Source organism: Octopus sinensis, linkage group LG1 (assembly GCF_006345805.1).
Source record: "Octopus sinensis linkage group LG1, ASM634580v1, whole genome shotgun sequence".
Lineage (NCBI taxonomy): Eukaryota > Metazoa > Mollusca > Cephalopoda > Octopoda > Octopodidae > Octopus > Octopus sinensis.
In genome coordinates this window covers 169132952-169159499 of record NC_042997.1, presented here as the reverse complement: position 1 = coordinate 169159499, position 26548 = coordinate 169132952, and the positions used below count along the sequence as shown (strand labels likewise).

General features: G+C 35.1%; 1 protein-coding gene across 3 annotated transcripts in view; it reads left to right on the top strand.

Annotated features, from left to right (window-relative positions):
- Positions 1-26548, top strand: part of LOC115229014 (protein transport protein Sec24B) — an 80006-nt gene that overhangs the window by 29431 nt on the left and 24027 nt on the right. For 2 of the 3 annotated variants that reach the window (XM_029799468.2, XM_036506824.1), the window contains exons 2-6: positions 11065-11928; positions 15728-15850; positions 19216-19314; positions 20341-20423; positions 24091-24378. In XM_029799468.2, coding sequence (XP_029655328.2) covers positions 11067-11928; positions 15728-15850; positions 19216-19314; positions 20341-20423; positions 24091-24378 — 1455 coding nt within the window. In that variant the 5' untranslated portion in view covers positions 11065-11066. The remainder of the gene's footprint in view (positions 1-11064; positions 11929-15727; positions 15851-19215; positions 19315-20340; positions 20424-24090; positions 24379-26548) is intronic. The other variant, XM_036506830.1, reaches the window with a different exon arrangement.

Genomic DNA, 26548 nt, shown 5'->3' with positions numbered 1-26548 from the left:
GATTCTTTACACAGATTTCTCCAACTACTGGAATGCACAGAAAGGATGAATTTAAAAATTTTATTTCTTTTGTTACTGACTAAGGCAGTCTGCAGAGTGTTTTAGCATTCTCGTTTGCTCTTTTACCTGTTTCAGTTATTTGACTGCGGCCATACTGGAGCACTGACTTAAGGGGTTTTAGTCTAAGTAATTGACCCCAGGACTTATTCTTTGTAAGCCTATTCTATCGGTATCTTTTGCTGAATTAAGTTATGGGGACATAAACACACCAACATTGGTTGTCAAGCGATGGTGGGGGACAAACAAAGACACATACACACATAAATATATATACATATATATACGACAGGCTTCTTTCAGTTTCCAACTATCAAATCCATTCACAAGGCTTTGGTTGGCCCAAGGCTATAGTAGAAGACACTTGCCCAAGGTGCCATGCCTTGGGACTGAACCTAGAACCGTGTGGTTGGGAAGCAAGCTTCTTACAACACAACCATGCCTGCACCTATATATGTAATAATTAAATTATATATTATGCATTTCAATGTGTTTTGTCATGCATGAAAACTGGCCTGTGGTGCAAAAATGGTTGGGGACTGCTGCTTACAGGGCCTCTAAAATTAGTGGCAGGGATGGAGGAAAGTATCTTCAAACAGGAGACCCGACCCGATCATTTGCAACTGAGTAGACTTTGCCTAATGCACTCAAGGTGACAAGTAGTGGTATTAAACTGAGCTGCAGATTAAGTTCTCTATCCAACACTCAGGTTGCATAGGTTAGCTATGAGTTGTGATTTTCATTCTTTCACCCTTAGCAGTCTCAGGGCCCTTACAAATGGTGGTGGCACTGCCCCTCTATGTTAAAAAAAAACATAAGTAAATAGTACAGAGAATGTGGAGGGTACAAACTTGTGAATCAAATGATTTCTTCATATGTAAGACAAACTTCAGAAACCCCATTTAGTAACCTGGCTACCTACCAAGTATGTTAGCAGCTGATGGGATTTTTAACACTTGTATCACATAATTTTTTTTTCATGCTGGCAAAATTGAGATTGGCTTGCAAAAAGTTATCATTTTACAACTTTCTGTTCCTATTTTCCTTCAAATAGTTACAAGACAAGTTGTTTTTGCATCTATCCCTATCTAGTTTTTTTTTTTTCACTTGTTTGTAAACTCATATATATGAACATAAGTTCGTATATATGTGTGCATGTATATATATATATATATATATATATATATATATATATATATATATATATATATATGTGTGTGTGTGTGTGTATAGGTATGGCTGTATGGTTAACAAGCTTGCTTCCCAACCAAGTGATTTCAGGTTCACTCCATCAGTGTAGTACTGTGGACAAGTTTCTTCTACAGTAGCCCAAGGCTGTCTGAAGCTTTGTGAGTCAATTTGGTGGCTAGGAACGGAAGAATCCATCGTATATTAGTGTGTGTGTGTGTGTGCATGCGTTACCTTGTTTTGGTATCATGTAATAGTTGTTAAAAGAGCATCACCATCATAAAAGCAATGTTGTTCATTTTCAGCCTTCCATGAAAAATGTCTAACCATAGAGAAATATTACTTGGTTTGATTATAAGTAAGTGTTAATGACAGGAGGAGTGTTTGGCTGCAGAAAACCTGTCTCTTTGAATTCCATCTAGCCTAATGCAAGCATGGAAAAGTGGACATTAAAATGTTATGATATGCATGTGTGTAATGGACTTCTGCACAGTTTCTATTTACCAAATTCAACTGTTGAGGTATTTGTCAACTCCAATAGTAGAAGCTACTTAATGGGATTGAACATGGAACTATGTGGTTGTGAAGGAAATTTCTTAACCACACACTCTGTACAAATATATATATATATATATATATATATAGGGTAACATAATGCCCTCAGGCAACTGTTATGCATTCTTTTAGATGTAGTGTCCATAGGCATCTGTAGGTAAACAATATTCAGCAGTTGCCCATTACTAAACAACATGCCAACTAATCTGCAGTTGGTTATACCAATCTGGTACTTGACTGGTATTTTGTTCTTTAATTTCAGCAGAGTAAAAGGCAAAGTTGACATCTGCAGTATTTGAATTAAACTTAAAAGTATGAAACTAAATACATTGTAAAGAATTTTGTTCTAAGCTCAAATGTTTATACCAATCCATTGCTTTTATGTACGTGTGTGTGTGTGAGAGAGACATCATCCTAGTTGTAATGTTCACTTTTCTATGCTTGTATGGGTCAGATAGAATTTGCCAAGGTAACTTTTTCTTCATTGGATGTCACCGATCCTCATCTGTTTCCAAGTAAGGTAATATTTTGCCATGGTCAGGGTGGCAAGCCAGCAGAATAGTTACTGCACCAGACAAAATGCAAAGTGGTATTTTGTCCATATTTACATTCTGGGCTCAAATACTACCTTTCATCCTTTCAAGTTGAATAAAATAAGTACCAGTTGAACACAACTCCCTCCCACAAAATTGCTGGCCTTGTGTCACAATTTGAAGCCAATATTTCTCCATGGCCAGACAAATTTTTCACAGAAGACTTGAAATGAACTGCATTGTATGACTGTAAGGCTCCCTTACAACCATCACTTGACAATACATGGGTATATTAATACACGCACACTCACATATGTCAGGTTTCTTTCAGCTTCTATCTACCAAATCTACTCACAAAGCTTTGGTCAACCTTGCCTAGGGTGCTGCATAGTGTGTCTGAACCTGAAACCATGTGGTTGAGAGGCAGGCTTCCTAATTACACAGCCATGCCTGTACCAGTATATCATCGTCATACATTCATTTTCCAAGTTGGTATGAGTTGGACTATATATATATGTAAATAGATGTGTGTATTTTCCCCTTGTTAACAATTAACATGGAAAAAATATATAGAATCACACAAGTAAAAAGGTTGTAACACCATGTTTTTAAAGTTTTAAAGGTAGAAAAATACCAGTGCTATCTTTCAAACATGTGTCAGAAGTAAAAGAATTTGTATAACACCTGCGTTTAATATATATATATATATATATATATATATATATATATATATATATATATATATATATATATATATATATATTAGGCGCAAGCGCAGGAGTGGCCGTGTGGTAAGTAGCTTGCTAACCAACCACATGGTTCCGGGTTCAGTCCCACTGTGTGGCATCTTGGGCAAGTGTCTTCTGCTATAGCCCCGGGCCGACCAATGCCTTGTGAGTGGATTTGGTAGACGGAAACTGAAAGAAGCCTGTCGTATATATGTATATATATATATATATATAAGTGTGTGTGTATATGTTTGTGTGTCTGTGTTTGTCCCCCTAGCATTGCTTGACAACCAATGCTGGTGTGTTTACGTCCCCGTCACTTAGCAGTTCGGCAAAAGAGACCGATAGAATAAGTACTGGGCTTACAAAGAATAAGTCCCGCGGTGCTCCAGCATGGCCGCAGTCAAATGACTGAAACAAGTAAAAGAGTAAAAAAGAGAAAGAGTATATATATCCTCCTTCTCTCCTGAGTGTCCAATAATACTATATTTGTTCCACGTCCTCGCGTTGTTGTGTTTTTTGTGCTTTCTTGTTTAGATTAACTATATATATATATATATGTGTGTGTGTATGTGTGTGTACATATACACTCACATGCATGCCCACACATACATCATCATCATCATTAAAGGTCCATTGCCCATGCTGGCATAGGTTGGATGGTTTGACCAGAGCTGGCAACCTGGGGAGCTGCATCCAGCTCCAGTCTGATTTGGTGTGATTTCTATGGCTGGATGCCCTTCCCTAATGCCAACCACTTTTCAGAGTGTGCTAGGTCTTTTATGTGGCACCAGCATGAGTGCTTTTTATGTACCACTGGCATAGTACTTTTGCGTTAAATAATTGGTACTAATTCCTATTATTTGATTCGTCTTGATTTTTCCCAGTAACTAAACTGACTTATCTTCTCTCTCCTATTCTTCTTGATCTTTTTTTTCTTCTGCCAGTTTTCATTCAACAGATATATTGTTTCTCATACTGACTGGTCTAGGAGACCATACAATCTGAAATAAGAATTTATATGCAGAGCAGAATACCCTGCCTTGCATGGTAAATGTACCTGAGCTATGTTGTCATTATGGTTTTCAATAAGAAGCGTATATTTTGCTTCATTGAAAGTAGACCCACAAACAGCAGATGGAATCTCTTTAGTTTATGGTGAGCTAGCAGAATTGTTAGCATGCCGGGCGAAATGCTTTGTGGTATTTCGTTCGCTGCTGCGTTCTGAATTCAAATTCTGCCGAGGTCGACTTTACTTTTCATCCTTTCGGTGTCGATAAATTAAGTACCAGTGATGCACTGGGGGTCGATGTAATCGACTTAATCCATTTGTCTGTACTTGTTTGTCCTCTCTATGTTTAGCCCCTTGTGGGCAATAAAGAAATAGGTATGGACCAAGGAAGCAGCCTTTATATGTTTGCTCAACCTGTTAGAAATGGCAACCAAGCCAGATTGGATAATGTAACCTGAGACAGTGTCCCACATAGGGAGATTGAAAATAGGTACAGGACAAATTTCTTTCTGTAATTTAATTTGTATTGTTTAAAAAAAATTTTAAACACGCCCAACATCATAACTAAGCAAGAATTACAAGGACAGAAACTCTATTCTGCTCTCTAAAGGGAGTAAGACAAAAGATTTTGTAGTGTTCAGGTCAAGCATCAAGTAACAGAGCCCCTTTGTGAAATGACACAACAAAGGAAGATATTAATTTTCATAAATAGATATTTTTTTTTCTTTTTGAGATTATTTTTTTATTCTAGTTGAGACTGAAACTTAGTAAGGATGTTTATTTACTTAGTTTTTCAATGATCTTTGGGATCTTTTCAGTTTGATGGCCAGATTTTTTAATTAGTTTTTTTTTAACTAAACACTTTGAAACTTCAGATATTGGTAGAATGTGTCACTTACTCTTAATGTTTTGACAACATTTTGTACTTTAGAAGTTATTTCATGTTAAAATTGTCGTATTTGGGTAATTTTAACCAATCAGTGATGTGTATTCAGCTGAAGAAACTTACTGCTGCTATTTGCAAAGAACAACTTCTGGGTCCACTCCCCTAACAAACCCTTCTTTAATGTGGTTGCATGGCCTGCTAGAAAAAGTAGCCAAACTTTTTTATGTACAGAATAGAAAAACCTCTGACACATTCAACCAGTATCCAAAGTTTCATACTTGCTACCTTTTATTCTTTCAACTTTTCTTTAACTTTAGCTGCTTCATCATTCAGTGAAGAATATTATTTTAACCAAGGATAAATCTATGAGAAAAAGTGTTCCAGCCATGACCATTTTGTCTTATTCTTTTCTAGAAGTAGTGAATTCCTAAGCGACCATTATAAAATAATATAAACTTGAATTATTTTTTTTTTTCTTGAAGATTGAAATTTCATTTTTATTTTTGTCAAGATTTGGTTGCTCTTTCTAGCAACTTGAGTGACCAGGTAAAGGCTCTCTCGTTGCTTCGTCTCATTCCCTTCATCATTTGTTATTTAGTCCCAGACATAATGGTCTCTCCATGTATATCACAGGAGAGAGGTTTTTCTATTCTGTATATAAAAAAAGTTTGGCTACTTTTTCTAGCAGGTCATGCAACCACATACAGGCTCCATCGTTGGTCTGTCTCAGTAATTATTTTGTTGTTATTTAACCTCAAATCAACCCTGATACAGCAAACCTATGTTGCTATAAAAAACATTTCGGGTTATTAAAGAAAAGTTTTGTTAGGGGAGGGGACCCAGAAGTTGTTTTTTGTAAACAGCAGCTGTAATTCTCTTCAGCTGAATACATGTCATTGATTGGTTAAAATTACCCAAATACGACAACTTTAACACGAAATAACTTCTAAAATACAAAATTTTGTCAAAAATGTAAAGAGTAAACCCCGTTTTATGGGATACATTCTACCAGTATCCAAAGTTTCTAAGTGTTTAGTTTTTAAAAAATAATTAAAAAATCTGGCCATCAAATTGAAAAGATCCGACCTTTGTTCAAAAGTAGTACTTCTATGCAATTCCTCAATATTTTATCTAAAGAATAACTTGCCACAGGCTAGGCAGGGGTTATATTCCAATGTTGTTGTTAGTTACATGTTATAAAGAGCTAGGAATGTTTTATAGATTTGTTTATGTTATCTTCCAGTTGATTTTACCAGATTAACGTGGTAGGCTTTGCAAATGTCAGCCAGAGCTATTTAATAGCTGGCTAGATAAACTTTCTTCTAATTTGTTATGTTAACCTTGGATTTTTTATCGACTGGTTTCAAATCATAAAAGATACACATTGGTAATCACTTTGCTGGAATCTGTTATTTATTGGCATTTTTTTTTTGTTCTAACAGTTTTATTCAGCTTAATTGTTCTTAATTTTTTTCTTGGTCTTTTGTTAAGTGTCCTTTAAGATTGGTTATTTAACACATTCTTTTTTTATGCTTTTTTCTCCATAGGATTTTAAAATATATTTCACTATCTTATAGGAGTGAGCATAACTCAACCAAACTTAAATTATTTCTCGGATATCTTTATATGGAACATTATCATTTCAACATCATTTCATGTGACACGAGTGATATTCAGATGACATGAAATTTAATTAGTGCGTGTGAAAGCACTCACTTTAAGTACGTCATAATTATTGTCAAAATCTGTCTAGCTTTTTTCCCTCTGTGTTATACTTCTTTGTTATAACTATGTTTACTATTGTAAATATAAAACGTAAATGCTTCTTGAGCTCTGAAGTGATTTTAAAGAGCTGGTGCTTGGCTTTAATAAAACTTCCCCAGGACAGAATGTCAGTCTGTTGCAGGTAACATTCTCAGGTGATCTCTTTCCTACTGCTAAGTGAACTGAAGTGATGTAAAATAAAGTATTCTGCTCAAGAATAATTTAATGCCTGAATTATTGGGTCATTGCATAAATAGTGCGTTTTTTTCAATTGCATGAACTAAAAGTCAGAGGGGAATGGAATAAACTACCTGTATCAACTTACTATAAAAGCAGGTAGTAATTTTACCTTGTACTTATTCTTAGTGCAAGTTTTGAAGAGTGCAGTTCAATTTTAACAGTTATTTTTTTAAAGCTATAATGTAAGTGACAAAGGAGCATATTCAGCATATTTTGCTTTATGGGGTCAATAAAGGCAACAATGCAATGAAAAGTGCGAGGAATATTAATGCAGTATATGAGGATTGGACAATAAGTGTAAGCCAGTGTCAATGGTGGTTCCAGAAATTCTGAGCTGGAAACTACAGCCTAGAAGACCAGCCTTGTCCTGGAAGGTCTGTAGAGCTCAACAAAGACATCCTGTAAACCCTGGAGGAACAAAATCCCATTGTAACTGTTGAGGAACTAGCAGAGAAGCTTGAATGGATTCGGTCATTCAACCATTCATTGACACCTGTGTGCCATCGGAAAAGTCAGCAAATTGGGTCAATGGGTTCCTCACAAAGTTTCCAAGTCTAATCGCATGCAGTGAGTGAATGTGTGCTCTTCTTTGCCGTCACATCTCACTAATGAACTTTTTTTGAACTGAATAGTAAGTGGTGATGAGAAATGGGTTTTCTATAAAAGCACTGAAGACTGGGTAGGGAAAGGAGAAACACTGGCATCCCAGGCTAAAAAAAGTATTCACCCACATAAGGTGTTGTTATCTGTTTGGTGGGATATGGAAGGTTTGGTCCACTCTGAACTTTTAAACCCAAACCAAACGATAACAAAAGAAATTTTCTGCGAGCAGCTTGAGTGGCTTAAGTCAGCACTAGTACAAAAACAACCATCTTTGGTTTCAAGATAATGCTTGACCACATACAGCAAGGATGACATTCTAAAGGCACTGGAGCAGTTTGAATGGGAAACACTGCCCCCCCCCCCCATCATATTTGCCAGACATTGCCCCATCTGATTATCACTTATTCCGTAGTCTTCAAAATCATTTGGATGGAAAAAATGTGAATTCTGTAGATGAGGTCAGAACAGTACTCGAGGAGTATTTTTTGTCACGGACAAGTGAATTTTGGAAGAGGGGCCTTGCAAGTCTACTGGGTAGATGGAAAAGCATTGTAGAAAATGAAGGAGAGTATATTTTAAATCAAAAAAGAACTATCTTAATTTTGAAAAATAAAAGAAGTATAAAAAAACCGCATTATTTATGGGATGACTCAATAGATTTGTATTCAGAAATTAATAAAAAGTTATCAAAATAACTTTTTACTCAGCCACTTCCCTTCTACATACCTAATATTGTGAATGGGTCTATATGTTAACTCCTTTTCCTTGTCTATAGTTAAATTATTTAGAAACTGTTATAGACTTAGTATAACAACTGATGGAATCAATTGATAAAAGTTTTATTTTCCGAATTTTTAAGATGTGTCACAATATTATAAAATGTATCACAATAATTGAAATATAAGAAGTATTGCAATAAACTGGTTTTTGATCTCTTGAATTTTGAGTTCAACTGGTGGAATTTGATGCTGAACATTTGCTTTGTTGCTAAGAGTTTTTGAACTAAGTCAATGTTTGTATTAGTGTTTATTGATTGATATTTTCTGGCAGCTACAGCTATTCATTGTTTGTTTGCTTTCTGTTTTTGAAAAAAAGTAAATTTTATCTTTGAGGTTTATTTTATACAAGTGTTTGCATCAGCTGTTTTTTCTCTTTTTCTATTGAGTATGAAATTGTAGGTGATGTAGCTTGTCCTTTTATCTTCTTGTTTCAATGGAAGTATGTGCTCTCTTCAAATACTTGACAGAAAAATTATCTACAATGTGACCATCAGAGAGAGAAATAAGGATATCTCTTGTTTAATTGGCAAAATGTAGTATGGGAGTTTAAAAAGCTTAAAGCAAGACAATTCTCATCCACCTATAAAATACAACTGACTAAAGGATTTGTAACATCTTCACTTGGAGCAACCAGTGTCTCTAAACACTGTTGTTGCAGGTTAAAAGGCTTTGTATTTTATTAGAGGACTAAGAAGCTTCAATAGAAGATTTAAATTTTCATTGAATAATTTATTCATTTCTATTTTATTGATTTTCACTATCTCCAGGTTGTTTTTGCATCATGTATATATTATATATGTAACAATCAAATTATATATTTTGCACTTTATTGTGTTTTATGCGAGGGATCCCCTGGACTGTAGAAACATTGTCTTGCATAAAACCGGTCCTTAGCACAAAATAGGTTGTGGATTGCTGGTTTAGAGAAACCACTGGATTATAGGAAATTCACTTTAAAATTTTGTATTAATGTATTAAGGTCCAGTCAGCTAGATGGATCTCATCCATCTTTTAGGTAATTACTGTACAAGATGTAATTACTCTGTATCGAAAGTCAGTGAAACAATGATTTCATTGTTTAATGGGGAACTATATATTTCCATATTAGATATTATTGTTCCATTGGTTCCGTGACCTTTTATGCAACATCTTTTCATTGAATCTCTGTTGATTGACTATAGAAACAAGAATTTATTGAAATGACTTTTATCAAAAGTCATTTCAATAAATTATTGTTTCTATAGTGAATGATTTTTCATTGAATAACATTTCATTATTAGAATTACTTTTCATTGAAATAACTTGTTTACCAAGCAACTTTTCATGGAATAATTTTTACTCTGGACCAACAAATGCCTTGTGAGTGAATTTGGTAGATAGAAACTGTGTGGAAGCCTGTTGTGTATATATGATCTGTGTTTGCCCCCACCCCACCCCCCGTTACTTGTCAACCTGTGTCGGTTTGTTTACATCCCTGTCAAGGGACGAATGGAATAAGTACCAGGCTTTAAAATATATAAGTACTTGGGTTGATTTGTTTGACTAAAGCTGTAACATGGCTACCATCAAATGACTGGAAGAAAGGAAAGATAAAAGAAGATAGTTTTCAATGTAAAATGTACTACAGATTATGCAATGTTTTTTTCATGTATTATTTTGTAAAGTAAATTTATAAATATGACAATTTCAAATATTGAATAATTTTTAGTATGAAATAAAAATAGACTATTATTAGAAAATTTAGTTTAAAAAGAGAGCATTTAGCCAATTTTAAATTTGCATAGGATAATAAATTAATCTATTTATGTTCTAAAGGTGTGTGTATTTTGTTCCAACTAGTGATCAGTTATATATATATATATATATATATATATACCATTCGTACTCTTGTAAATGGATCTTGCACTTTGCCTTTGGTTTATGCTTTTGCTCTTGTTAAATCTGAAGTAACTTAGTATGAAATTCTTCAAATTATCAAAACACAATAAACTGGTATTTCATCTGAGATTTATTTATCCAAAAAAAATATAAATACCTATCGGCCACAGAAACCCATGATATAAATTTACATATATTAGCCAGAAAAAGCCATAAAATACTAAGGGCGTGATAGGTGAACCGTAATATAGCGAATGATTACTGTATGTTGCATGTTTGGTGACTGCTTTAACTGTTACACTGGGCCTTGATTATTTTTTCAGTTTGAAATTAGAGCTTATATCATACAAGTTAATTACTCTTTTACTCGTTTCAATCATTTGACTGTGGCCTTTAGTCAAGCAAATCAACCCAGGACTTATTCTTTGGAAGACTAGTACCTCTTTTGCCGAGCCGCTAAGTTACAGGAATGTAAATACACCAGCATATACGATGGGATTCTTTCAGTTTCCATCTACCAAATCCACTCACAAGGCTTTAGTCGGCCCGAGGCTATAGTAGAAGACACTTGCCCAAGGTGCCACGCAGTGGGACTAAACCCAGAACCATGTGGTTGGTAAGCAAGCTACTTACCACACAGCCACTCCTACGCCTTGTTAATGTCTTTCTATATTTGTATAGTGAACCTGCAAATTTATTTACTTGGTTAATTGCAATTCAAGGTTTGTATAAATATTTTGTTAAAATGAAGGGTAGGGTAGAAGTAGAATTTAAGATAAAATTGATTTAGCATTTTCTGACTTTCTAATATATATTTTCTTGATTTTTTTTCTTTTTTCAGCAATGTCAGCACCGCCTATGCCTATGAAAAGCGGGCCACCTCCTGGAGTTTTTGGTCCACCACAGAATGTTCCAATGTCTAATTACCAACCACAAGCTAGTGTACCAAGTGGGATGACTTCAATGCCTCCTACCCAGTTGCAGCATCCACAACAGCAGCATCCACAATCACATGGTCAACTGCCTCCACTCTCAAATAGTTATAATGGTTTTAGTAGCCCTCCATCTATAGGTCATTCTCAAGCTATGAACACAGTTAGAAGTGGGCCTCCCAGAATGTCATCAGGGCAATCATATAATTATGCTTCATCCCAAAATGTAGGTTCACTTGGTCAATATGGTCCATCAGATAGTGGGCCTCGAATGTTAGTTCCTTCTTCTGTGAGTGCTCCTCATCCCCCTATGTCTTCACAGCCTTTTGTTAATGGCCCCAGCAGTATGGAACCTAATTCCATTGCCCAGTATCCTAAAAATTCCATGGGCCCCCCACAGAATATTGTACCCTTTTCTAGTGAGTCCAAACCTACTTACCCTGCAGCCGGTCATCCTTCAACAACAGGATCTATGAGGCCTCCATTACCATCTCAACCATTACAAAATCAGCAACAGCATCAGCAAATACCTGGTTATAATATGGGACCTGTAAATCCAAACACCAGCAGTGCTATTGGGAGTATGCCACCTATGACTAGAACTCCAAGACCACCACTCCCCACAAGTAACATGGGTGGAATTGGACCCCCACCCACAAGTTCAAGACCTCCTCTTCTTTCACATGCTACTCCTCCTGTACCAGATGCTCAGTACAATAATAGTCCAAATCCACCTGCAGTTTCTGGACAGATTCCAGGAAGTCATATGCAAGGTAAAGTTGACACATACTTTTTATTGTTATATACAGCATTTTCCTTAATTGAAACGGTAAATATCTATAATTCTTTGGTTGATTTTTAAAAGCATACATTTATGAAATCTGGCATTTTCTATTTTTGAATTTTATTGCTATCAGGTTGGCGGAATTGGCAGAAATGGTAGCACATGCACTGAACTTGCAGTATTTAGCTTTCTTTCTTTACAGATTCTCACCTGAAATCTTCTCAAAATGATTTTATTTCCAATTTTCTCAGGTCAATTAAATATTATTCTAAGGGCCAATTCAATTGAAATATTCCTTTCTGGCAAGAATTGGTTCCCATGTCTAGTCAGTTTTGATATTGATATATTGAGGTTTATGATGTTAAACTGTTATGCTATTATTGGTTCCTGGTAAGTAGATTCTATTCATTTTTATAATTTTATATAATGATAATAGGCTGAATTTAATTATTAGAGTTATTAATGTTTTTTTTTTCACAGCATAGAGTTAAAATTGTGGCTTGGGCAACTGGAGCTGAGGGTTTTAACAAGCACTTAATGAAATATTTATGCAACATATAAGGATGCACAATAATAATATCAAAAATGATGGCAAAGAGTAAAAATTTTTTGGTGCTTTTTCTTTTTAGGTTCCTACTTAGGAATCATCATCATTATCATCGTTTAATGGTAATATAAATATAGGATTTTGTAAGGTGGAGCAGTTATTAGGAGTTGTTTTAATTGGGGGAATTTTTACAACTTCCAGTTACATATATTATGGGCATAATTTAATCTTCACAAAAGTAGTTTGTAAGTTTTTTTTTTTTTTTTTTTTGTTTTTAATTGTACTGCCTAAGAAATGGTCATGGTAGTTATTTTGAATTAATTAGATGGTGAGAGACAAAATTGATTTCGTTAATTTTGTGTATCAAAAGTATATGATTTTGATATAAAATTGAAGTGTTGTATCTTGAGAGGGTCAATATACCAATAATAAACATGCACTGGTTCAATTTCACTTTATTATTAGTCAATTGGCTAGTCATTTAACCAGACAGATTTGAAGCAAACCTGGAGATGGGAGGGCATATAATTGATGAGGTGGTAAATAGTGCCAAAAGAACTTTGACAGACAACTGACTGATTAAATAAGCAATCAATTACTGTAAATCCTCAAGTATAATCCGCACTTTTTCCCCCAAATTTAAAGGTCAAAATCCCTTGTGCGTACTATATACGAGGTTAAAAGTGAAAAATATTTTCTAAGCAATGTCTGAGTCTGTATTTGCTGTCTGGCAATGCTTATTCAGATGCATTTTGTGATGTCAGGCGCAAAAATACCTTAAGCTAAGCCTGAAAGCAATGAAGTCATAAAAGAATAATCCATAACTTGCAGTAAGCAACATTTATTAAACATTATTACTGTTACTTCTTTATTTTCTGCAAACAAAATGCACAAAAAAGCTACACATTTGCATTATGTTATATATACAATAATAATAAAGGACGTTACTGTATATATTTTTACAAACCAAGGACGTTATATAGACCTCCTTGATACAGGTTAGAGAAGGAGTGCTTATTATACACATGGTTTAGGTTTTTCAGAGGTACAGCCCCCTAAAATTCCCCTGTGTATTATACTCAAGGGCGGACTATACTCGCGGATTTACTGTAGCTGGCTGGGTAAATAAACCTGTTGACTAATAATTTAAAAAAGTGAAATTGGACCTGTGTATGTATTTATTATTGATGTAATGATCCTTCACAAGATAAATAAAATTTGTTTTAATGCATGAGTTCACATCAAAAATCTTGCAACCAAATACAAAAATGAAATAGGAGAAAGTGTTTCATAAGATGGCAGTTCTCAGAATGAGTCTCTACATGATTTCTGGTGGAAGGTGTGTGTGTGTGTTTATGTGCACACACACACAGATATCTATATCTATCTATATATATATATATTATGCGCCGGTGCCACACAAAAAGCTTCCAATATACTCTGTAAAGTGGTTGACATTAGGAAGGGCATCCAGGTGTAAAAGCCATACCAAAACAAACAATTGGAGCCTTGACAGCTCTCCAGCTCCTGTCAAACCATCCAACCCAAACCACTATGGAAAATGCATGTTAATGATGATGGTGATGTGTGTGTGTGAGAGGGAGAAGATGAAATTCAGAGAAGTATATGCAATAGGTCATTTTGAGTGATTGAAGAGTAGTCTGTTATAAAAGTAATAAAGGAGGGAGAGAGAGCAGTGTAGTATTGAAGGACATTAAAGTTTTTAGTAACGGTCATTTTATTAAAATCTTACCATTTCAAAGTCATGGAATAATATAACACAATAGTATTTCTTGAAGTTGTTCTCTCAAGTTTAACTGCAGAAAATCATTTTAATTATACATTAGATTAAGTAATAATTATAAGATGTTTTAAAAACTTGTCAAGATAACAATAAATTTAAATATTATGAAAGAAGTTGATTTTTATTTCCTCGAAATATTTATATAGGGGAATACGTTTACATTTTAGCTTATCATGTGTGTGTGTTTGTGTATATATATATATGTATATCTATGTATGTTTGTATACATTCACACACATATGCACACATGTTTTTAGCCTACCCAACCTATCCTATGCATAGATATATACTCATACACACAGCTCTATGCTTTTTAGTCTAATCTGTAGGCACGTGCACACATGTAGGCATCAATGTGTTATATATATATCTTGTTTTGTTTGAAAATTTTCAATATCCAAACTGTTTTACATATAAATGAACTTTTTAATTCTATTCATTAAACTGTATTATATCTGGCCTTATTTTTATGCCAATTAAAGAATTGTGACAGTTAAAAATCTGTCCCTAAACTCCCAAACATTTGGATCAGAACAAACAGTAGTTCCCAAAACTGTTGTGTTCATAGGACTGAGAAGAAACTCCAGTTTCTTTGATGTTTAACAAATTTAAACCAAACCTCTTTCTAAATAGGTTGACAGTCTGGAACACCAAATCTTTCAGGGAAAGATAGAGTGCCTATTCTCTCACTTGGTAAACTGAGGCATATTTCAATAAACCCAGTATGTTACTCACCCAGAATATTGCTTCTGCAATATTCTGGGTGGATTTCGTCTGTCTTTACGTTCTGAGTTCAAATTCTGCTGAGGTCGACTTTGCCTTTCATCCTTTCAGGGTTGATAAATTAAGTACCAGTTGTGTACTGGGGTCGATCTAATTGACTGACCCCACTCCCCAAAATTTCGGGCCTTGTGCCTGCCTAGAGTAGAAAAGAATATTCTGGATGGATATCTATGTATTTGTACATACACCTAATGTGTGCTTGTATATACATAAAAAATGTGTGCTTATATTTACACCTAATCTGTGCTTATACCCTTATTTAGGAGTAGTAAACAAATGGCTACTATGTATTAATCAAGTTAGTGAATTTATCTCTTTAAAAAAAATTACCTTCGTGTCCCAAATAATTTCACTGTTCAAAGCATACTGATTTTTAACTGAGTAATTAGGCCATAAACTCCACTCAGTATACATAATAGTTCTTGAATTATATTTGCATAGTTTCGTGAGCATGCTATAATTCTGTACTATGTATTGTATATATAGAAACAAAAGAGTGAATAATTAATTGCATTTTATGTATCCATGCAGCATGATGCAGCATATGTTGCTACTCTTATTGCTGTGCTGGCCCTGTAAACCCCAAAATAATTGCATGTTGCTTTTATGTGTTTGCCTATTGGTAGCATGCTACTGTTTTTATTTCCATGCCAGGGGGTGCCAGACCACCCAGCATCACCACGACTTTGGCTCCAGAGGAGTTACCTGCTCCTTACCATGGACAAGCCCAGTATTCACACCAAATCACAAATTATTTGTCGACTACCAGCAATTCAGGTTGGGTAAAAGTAATAAAAATAAAAATCCAACAAAAAAAAAAAATTAAATTAAAAAAAAAGACTAACTGCTAGCCAGCTTGTATTATTTATTGCTAATACCAATTCTGTTGCTGTTCTTCTGCCTATGATTCTATTCTAGCTTGGCTTGAAATGAATCCTCCCTGCTATTTATTAAATATTCTAATTTTTATTAATTTGTTGCGCTGCTGCTTTATTTTATTACAAATTTTTATTTAATACCTATATGTGTATCTATATATGCATGCGTTGTAGTGTCTATGTACGTATATATATATATATATATATATATATATATATATATATACATACATACTTCTGATGTGATAGTTTACCTATCTTTCTTTTTTGTTTAGTTGCTGCTTAATTCAAATGTATGTTTTTATCAAATACTTTCGAATTCCTTTTCTATTTTCATACTCCACTGGTGCTTGTCATCTGACATTACTTTGTTAGAGATTTGTTTTTTGCCTGTTAGTAATGTTGATTTTATATACATATTCTATTTCTATTCATATTTTGATTTCTTGGATGTTAGCTTTCATCTTTAACATTCTGAACATGTCTTTATATCTCTGTTGAATGTAATAGTTCAAAACAGTATATTGTATTTATATTTTTGTTCATTAGGTGTCATAAATATTTGTTTAGCATCACTATTCTACACAGATATCTTTTATTCTTTTTACGGATTTCAAGTTTTGGATTGCAGCCATGCTGGACCTCCATCTTCAACAATTTTTGTTTAGTTATCCTATTACTTTCTACTCTCCTTATTTTATCAGTCTCACTGGGTTCATTTTGGTATATATGCACATGTTAAGACTGTAGAGTGTGATTTGAGTGAAATTTGGTTCCTCAGCCTTCTAGGTCTATTTATCATATAGAAACATACATATTTCTGAAATGGATACCATGCAGTGGTTTCCAAGCACAATCTTTTCAACATGAAATATTTGAATCTTCCCGTAATCAGTTAACCTGTATATGTTTTTATTCACACACACACACACACACATTAGTAACAAATGAAACTAAAATAGTGCTTATTACTGTAGAGTTATTTAATTTGGGTTTTCATGTAAGGAAACTACAAGTAGCCAGCAGTTTGGTTTCAGTCAACCCTATTAGATATGTGTTGTTGGCTCTCTCTCTGTATGTATATATTGTGTGGTTATTTACATCTGTATATATATTTATATATGCTGCCAAGCCTATATTTGCTGCCGCCCTTTGCATCCTTGATGACCCCTTTCATCTACCTGTTGATATCCTACTGCTATCCATCACTCCTCCATCTCTTTTTTTCTGTCACTGTTGCTTCCTTATAGCTTCTCCACCTCCTCAACATCCTCTTATCTTTTCTCCTTCAGTCGTTAGAGGCTTGTTTAAGCCCTTTAGTTTTGCAAATTGCAAGACATCCTCTCTGGTGGTGGTGCCACAAAAAAAGTACCCCACTACTCTCCGTAATGTGATTGACATTGGGAAGATCATAATGTGGTCCTCTAACTCATCGGATCCTGGTGAACCAGCCAGCCCATGCCAGCATGGCAAATGGATGTTTAATGATGAATGAATATGTGTGCATCTGTCTGTCTGTCTCTCTTTCTGCATAAATATATATATATGATGGGATTCCACACAGTTTCTACTGACTGAAATTCACTGACAGGGCTTTAGTTGACCCAAGGCTGTGATTGAAGATATCTGCTACATTATAAGATTAAACTTTGAGCCATATGGTTGAAGAGTAAACTTTTTAACTCTATGGCTATATACGTAGACTGATTTATCCTTTGTGGGTTTTGATTTGCATGATGAATATTTCGTTTATGATTGCTAAAGAGGCTGAAGTATTGCAAGACTGTATTTACATTTTTCAGTTAGTGTTAATTAAAATCAAACTCATGAATTAGTACTGGAAAACTTGAGTAAAAGGGAAGGCAGAGCTATTTACTAATGTCTTATTGGATAATTTGCTTACTGATTTTTTTTTTTTTTTTTTTACTTCTGTGGTTTGTGAGGAACATGTTGGAAGCCAAGGTAGGACTGAGTTGATATAGACTCAGTATATTGGTTTTGCTTTATTATGTCACATAAATTATGTTGATGTATTGCATGTGATGCCTAAAAATGTGGTACTTTTGAACTTCTGGAATGGTGACTTTTACCCCTTTCAGTACCATATTTTTGTTGAAATACACTGCCTTTGTTTGATTCTAAAAATAATGAAAAAATTCTGTAAAATAATATTGTCATTATTTAGCTGGTGTTTGGAGCATAAATTGATATGAAACTGTGATAGGTTTTCAGATCTTGTATCATAGGCCAGGTACAATCTCAAGCAGGTTCATATCAAAAGGGATAAATGAACCTGATGTATGGATTGAACTAATATTCTTTAGTCTTGCTTGTGATTAGTATATGGGGTGATGTGCTTTGTTCTTATTTGAACCAAAATTTGTTTACGACAGTGTTCTCTATAATAAGTTTGTTGTTGTATGTCTGCTGTTAGTGTTTCCCTGTTTCTGGTATGATGTAAAAATATTTCTGTGTGTATATAGTGTTGGAGAATTGGAATGTTCTGCATGAAAGAAGTCGTATGAGAGGACAGATACCTGCATTTGAGAAGACGTATTTCTGGAAGTCTTCTTAAAGAATATGGAGTTCTTGTATCCTCAGTGGTTAATTTATCATTTTTTTTTTGTTAGTAAGTGGGCTTTTAGTAACTATTCAGTTTATCGATGTAGCAGCTAAATATTCCTTCTTTAACAAATTCTGTATAACTTAAAAAAAAAAGATTAGTAGCTGTTTAAATCCTAAATGCTAATATAGCATAACCATAAAGTTAGAAAATCCATTAACACTCCAACTTACTCTGAAGTTAAGAAAATAATGTTTCACTTTAATTTAAACTTAATATATATGCAGTTGAAAGCTGAACATATGTAGTCACTTGTAGTTGTTAATATTATAGAATTATCTGGTTAGCTTTTAACGAAGTAGTTTATTAACATGATTATTTAAAGAAAGTGGTTTGTAATTCTAATTTAGTTAGTTGGAGAGAACCAGATATGTTTAATGAATCTTTCATTATAACTTTTTTTTGTACCTTTGGAATGTCATGCTTCTCTATTAATTATCATTTTCATTTTCTTCACCTTTTTCTTTATCTGTTCTTCCTTCCTTTTTTAACTTTTATCCTTTTAGCTTTCCTGATTCCTCTGCACGTCATTTAAAATGTTTCCCTTCTTTTGTCATTAATGCTTTTTTCTCTCTAAATAATCATTTTATTCATTCTCAATTCAATGGTGATGTTTGATAGCATATATTTATCATTTCCAGGCCCACCTTCACAGAAATCTTCACGAGCGCCATCTCCAATTGCTAGTCAGTCATATGATGCACTAGAAGGGCAATTTACTCCATCAAGTGGTCATCCAAGTAAGCATTCTTATTTTATGATGTCATAATCTTAAATACAATCGGTAAAATATTTATATATTTTTATATGTCAGTAGAAAGAAAATATACTGGGAATTGTTTTCCTTTTATATAAATGAGTATGTTTATGTGTATGCATATTGGGCATGGCTGGGTGGTAAGAAGCTTGCCTCCCAACCACATGGTTCTGGGTTCAGTCTCACTGTGTGGTACCTTGCGCAAGTGTCTTCTACTATAGCCTTGGGCCAACCAAAGTCTTGTGAGTGGACTTGGTAGACGGAAACTGAAAGAAGCCCGTAGTATATATGTGTGTGTCTTTGTGTTTGTCCCCTACCACTGCTTGAAACTGATGTTGGTGTGTTTATGTCCCCATAGTGTAGCGGTTCAGCAGAAGAGATCGATAGAATAAGTACCTGGCTGAAAATACAAGTATTGAGGTCAATTTGTTCAACTAAAATTCTTCAAAGCATTGCCTCAGCATGGTCACAGTCTAATGACTGAAACAAGTAAAAGATACAGATGTATGTATTTACATGTCTGTACTGAAAAACTTTTAGAAATTACAAGAACTTAGAAGCAATTGCAACTCCATACCACCATGATCTTGCTAAACCTAGAACTCAAGAAACCATGTCTGGCATAAAATGTAACTAAACTTCATCATCATCATAATTTTTTAACGTCTGCTTTCCATGCTAGCATGGGTTAGACGGTTCAACTGGGGTTTGGGAAGCCAGGAGGCTGCACCAGGCCCAGTCTAATCTGGCAGTGTTTCTACGGCTGGACGCCCTTCCTAATGCCATATTTCATTTCCAACAATGATTTTCATTTATTTCTTGCTTTGTTGTATGGTAATGAGACAAGAGTATTGAATGCACTTATGAAAGGCATGCTGCAATAGCTGAAATTTTAAAACTTTTGCAGAATTGTTTTCTTATGTAAATATATTAGATATCTTTGTTTGTTTTTACTTCATTTTATCTTAAAATAATAGTTTTATTATAATTTTTCCATTTATATTTTCAGTGTCCATGCCACCCCAGCCTTCTCAAACAGGTGCACCACCGACAACAGGACGAATAACTGGAAAGCGTCAGTATCCTCAAATGGTAATTGTTTTGCTTCCTAATAGTTTGTTACTTTCATTATTTACTGTTTGAAATTCATGCAAAAAAAGATAGCAATAATGATTTCTTTTATTTGCCACCAATGCAACAAATGAGGAGAAACAATTACAAAGGCATGCATTAACTGTTGGGATTTACTTAGAAAATTGAATGAGGTAAAAAAAATAGTCATGAAATACAAGTATATATCTCTTATTATAAAAGACAGATTTTATCTGCCTCCCTTTGTAACTTATAGAAATCTACAATATAGGATTTCTTCAATTACAATTTACCTAGCATTTTTAAGAGTAGAATGCATCGGGTCATGCCAGGTCCAGTTTTTAAAATTTAAACTCCAATTAAGCAAAATTTACAGAAAACTCACATTCTGGTGTGTATGTCAAATGCTTTTCTTAATGTGGTTTACACCACACGCACACACACAGTGTGCAATGAATAAAATGGAAGTAAATAGCGACAGAGTGATTTGAGGAAGACTAAACTGAAAGTATTTAAACCACTACTCAAAAAATAAAAAAACACAGCAAACAGAAACAAATAAATACATAACGATTTACTCCTCACACAATTTCTTCAATTAGAGTTTACCTAAGATTTTTCAAAGTACTCCATTCGGTCATGCCATAATATATTTCTTTCAATTTCACCCCCAATTAAGACAAAATTCGAGAAAACTCAATATTTTAACATTTCACTCCGAAAGCATTGATGTACATGTGTGCGTGCGTGAGTGTGTGTGTGTGTGTGTGTTTGATGGGTTGTGCGACACAGAAAGTGTGGTGTGTAAGTGAAGTGCTTTTGTTAGTGTGTGTAAAGAGACAGACAGAGTGAAAGACAGAAATAACTGAACTTTTTTTATTCACTTTTTGTAGTGAGTGACTGAGAGAGAAAAGAGAGAGATAGGTTATGTATGTATATATGTATGTATGGCTTCAGTGACACACACACACAAAAACACATACCTACGTACACCTAAAGCACGCACACACACACACAAGCGGAGCGCGAACTTCAAAATTTTGGTAGTATTAATTTGCGAGCGTACTTCTAAGCGCGCGTAATTGAAAGTTTTCACTATGATATCATCACGTGCGAAAAAATTCGAAGGGTTTTGAACAATTGAGATACAGATGTCACGCCTGTATTGAAACCATTGCTAAGCTGCCGTAATTGCTTAATTAAGACTTTGTTTAAATTGAAAGGGGCAAATATGTGACGAAGTTGAAAAAAAATACCCCAGAAAAAAAATGTACTGCTGGTATTTATATAATTCACTACTATTTTGCTACAATGTCATGAAAAAGAAAAAATTTAGGTATGTAAATCGAATTCGCCACCCCCTTTTCCCCGTTCGCGTTTGTGTAAAAAAAATTATTATTTAAGTTTTAAAAATTATTTACTTTGTTCAAAAAATATTAATATTAATTAATTTTCAAGAATTATTTAATTTTATTCTGTAAAATAGTAATTAATTCATTTATCTGTAAATCCGCGAGGTTGTTACTCAGGCACCTAGAATGGTAACCTTCAACTAACACTATCTCCTCCGAGACCCTGCGGCGCAAGTTGACCAAAATTGAGAGTATGGTAGAAGAAGGGTTGCTCTTCCTTCCGTAGAACATAAAATTCAAATCAGACCATGTTAACACCAAAAATTATTTACATCAAAAAGATGCATTTTTCTATGAAAATCCCTATTTTTTACGATTTTTTCACTGCTGTGTCGCCACTTTTCGGTGTATTTCGACCAGAAAAATGTTCACAAAATTTTTACTTTTCAAAATTACAATTCCAGCGGGTTGAAGCAAACCCGAGCAACGCCGGGCGATACTGCTAGTAGTATATAAATAATGAAGAATGATGATGATGATACAGTCCCTCTGATACATCTATGGCCAATCAAGGAACCTCCTCACAGATCACTCAGAACACCTAGGGCAAATGTTCTCGCCATCTCTCTTTTTTTTGTCTACAGGTGTAAATTTAGATCAGTCTTATCCATTCTTGCCTTTTATGCAATTCTCACCCATCTTAGTATAAATTCACTTGGGTGTAACATCTCCCTCCCTAACCTCATATTGCTTTTCAAGTAAACCTTGATTGTGTCAAGGTGGGTTCTACCAAAGAGAGATTGTCTATCCTCAGACCTTCCAGCCACACAACCTTTTTCACTATAGCTACCAGACAGAGGAAGACTGCCTTCCCTGTCTGGTTAGAGGCAGGCAGGAATGGAGAGAATCATCATGATGGACTTGACTGATAGCCAGATCTATCCCACATGTGACAGCAATGCTTGAACATTGAACAAGTGTATGCAGAACAATTTTATTCCTCTGAGTGCCTCTCTGACAGCATTTCTATGCTTGTAGAGTTTATTTTAATCCAGCAGTGTTCCTTGGAAGTACTGTCAGGCTAAGGATTTCTGGTAATTATTCACGGTAATCTCCAGTTCAGAACAGACTAGCCAGTTCACTTTTGTCATTACCCAGTTTCTCCAGGAAGGTTTGCTAGAGTGGAATTTCCACCAATCTCAATGCTTGCATGGTAGTAGGTAGTGAGCATCTGTTGATAGTCAAGATGTCAGGTGCCCACCCAGGATTGCAGACCTATTGACAAAATGAGGTGCAGAAAGATGTGCCTCAGAAACAACATCCACATAAGAATCATCATGGATTCTCTATAAGTGATGCAGCGCATGCACATGTTGGTGTATCAGCAGCCATGCCATGCACCCTTTCCATAGGCAACTGAAGAGTGATATAATCAAATTGTAATTAGAATAAAGTACAATGGTGATGTGTTTGCTACTTTTGCCTGACTTCAGAAATAGCTCCTTCTCAGCCAATTACTAGGTAAAGCTGGCCACTCCACTCATTATTTCATACCAGTTCTGGTCCACTTGGAGGTTAGTTTAACCAGTCTAACAGTTCAGTGCCCTGCAGTACTGCCATGGTTTTGCGTCTTCAGTACACCTGTTGTGCTTTTATAACAATCACTTTCATGTTTACCATCATCATCATCATATATTTTGTCTGCTGTTCTATTCTGACATGTAGTTGATTGAATTTGCAGTACAGTGTACTCATATATTTTGATACTTAACATTTACTGAACCACCAAACCTGTGGTATGCTGTTTTAACACATTTGAAATGTATCCCATTACACTACTTAGCTAGAGGTTTGAGACAGAACTCCTAGACTGTGTACCTTCTATTACCTATTGCTGTTTTGTACAGGATTAGTCAGTTTATAATAGCATTAACCCTTTCGTTACCAACCCGGCTGAAACCGGCTCTGGCTCTGAGTACAAATGTCTTGTTTTCATAAGTTTTGAATTAAAATCTTCCACCAAACCTTAGTCACAATTTATGTTCCTAACACTAGCTGAATGATAACTAAGTTATTTTACTAAATTCTTTCTTATATTTCAAGTAATTGAAAGAAACACAAAGCATCTCAAAATAAATACAGTAACGAAAGGGTTGAGCCTACAGAAGCTCTTATTAATTCTAAAGCCTACTTTGCCGCATGTAGGCTTGAATTACCAAGAATGAAATGTCATTTGTTATTGATACAGATAGAATCCTTTTGTTGTATCTAGTTTTTAGTTGAGAATCTTTATTAAAATTTGTTTTTCATTTCAGCCTTCTCAGATGCAATCTCCAGCTCACCCAGCAAGCATGTCAACTTCAGGAATGCCTCCAGTTTATTCAGGAAGTCCAATGCATGCGCCACAACAGTTGCAACAACCCCCACAACAGATGCAGCAACCTCCACAACAGATGCAGCAACCTCCACAACAATTGCAACAGTCAATACATCCTCAACAACCACAACAATATCAACCCCAGCAACAACAACAAAGTTCTCAATATTCTACAAGTGGAGGAATGGCTGGTATTACTGGAGGAATGAGCAATCTTAGTACAAAGGTATTGTGATCTGAGTTTTCATTTGTCTCTTCCTTCTGTATACAAGCTGCTTTCAGTTTTACATTGAATTCCTAAACCTTGTTAAATTCTATTACAGTATGGTCAATATAAGTGTTGCTCATATTTTTGTAGGACACACTACTCCCTTATAGGCCGTGATCATTGGACAGATATTTGGTACATAAATGCTCAGCAAAGATATTTAGTTTGCCAATACCTGTAAATAAATTAATAATTATTATTTCTAATTATGTTTAGGGAAGAATTATTTTTTTCTAAGTGAGTATATATATATATATATATATATATATATATATATATATATATATATATATATGTGTGTGTGTGTGTGTGATCCGTATCTCTCTCTCTATGTGTATATATATATATATATATATATAAATAAATATAAATAGAATGTATGCATACACATTCAAACATACACCCCCACTCACATACATATACATGCACAGACACATGGTTAAGGAATTTGCTTTGCAACTGTGTGATCTCAGTTTCGGTCCCATATTGTGTGAGCTTGGGCAAGTTTTTCTACTCTAGCCTCAGGTTGACCAATATGTTGTAAAAATTTCATGTGTGTGTGTGTGCGCACGTGCACATATATGCATATTTCTTTGTTAGACTCTGTGTGTTGAAAGACATAACATTTTGTTGAAAACAAATAGATTTGTTGGGGCAAGTGAAATCGAAATTGAACCAATCCTATGACTGGCACCCGGCAGATGCCAGGACCCCTGGACTGGTGGTACGTAAAAAGCACTATCCGAATCGTGGCCGAAGCCAGTGCCGCCTCGACTGGCTTCCGTGCCGGTGGCACGTAAAATGCACCAATCCGACCGTGGCTGTTGCCAGCCTCGCCTGGCACCTGTGCGGGTGGCACGTAAAAAGCACCCACTACACTCACGGAGTGGTTGGCGTTAGGAAGGGCATCCAGCTGTAGGAACATTGCCAGATAAGACTGGAGCCTGATGCAGCCTTCTGGCTTCCCAGATCCCCGGTCGAACCGTCCAACCCATGCTAGCATGGAGAACGGACGTTAAACGATGATGATGATGAGATCAATAAAACGAGTACCAGATTGAAATCAGTAGTGTGCTCCATCATGGTTGGAATATATCGAGTGAACCCAACATACACCCATGTTTGTTTAGATATTGTAGCCTGGTTCATATAAAGGGAACTTAGATAATTTATTTAAATGTCTGAAGTTGCAGCAACAGAAGCTCAGATTGGTGACTTTCAACATATAATTTTGACTTTGTTATTTACATGAACTTTGAACCCATTTTTTAGCACATCTGTTCTGATGTTATCTCAAGTGAATAACGACTGCTTCTTTTGATGAGCAGATAGTTTTGGGTGATTCATGTAGACTTCAGATGACCTACAGGAAAAAAATAAGTGGAGAGGTGTCAGGTTTGGAGATCTGGACCTGATAGCCTAATTCCTCTTCCTTGAAAGGTTCCAATTATAATTCATCACACTAATAGCAATATGTTGTGGAACAACATGATGTTGGAACCATCTTTTATTGTTGTTCTGACAAAAATATCGTCTAATTTAAGAATAAGAAAGGATTGTGTCATATGAGTGAGTATATTGATTACTGATTGGTGGTGGATGGTTGGAACATTTATTTATATAAGAGGTTTCTTTATCAGGATTACTCTTTTACTTGTTTCAGTCATTTTGACTGTGTCCATACTGGAGCACCACCTTTTAGTCGAGCAAATTGACCCCAGGACTTATTCTTTGTAAGCCTAGTACTTATTCTATCAGTATCTTTTGCCGAACTGCTAAGTTATGGGGACACACCAGCATCGGTTGTCAAGCGATGTTGGGGGGACAAACACACACGCATATACAACGGGCTTCTTTCAGTTTCCGTCTACCAAATCCACTCACAAAGCTTTGGTCGACCCGAGGCTATAGTAGAAGACACTTGCCCAAGGTGCCACGCAGTGGGACTGAACCCGGAAGCATGTGGTTTGTAAGCAAGCTACTTACCACACAGCCATTCCTATGAAAAGTTTTATATTTGCTTTATTGATATCTAGGTTGTTGACTTTTTCAGGGTTAGTGCCAACTGTATTCTGTAAATTAAGCTGACTAAATATCTTGAATAATTTTATTTCTTTATCTTATCCAT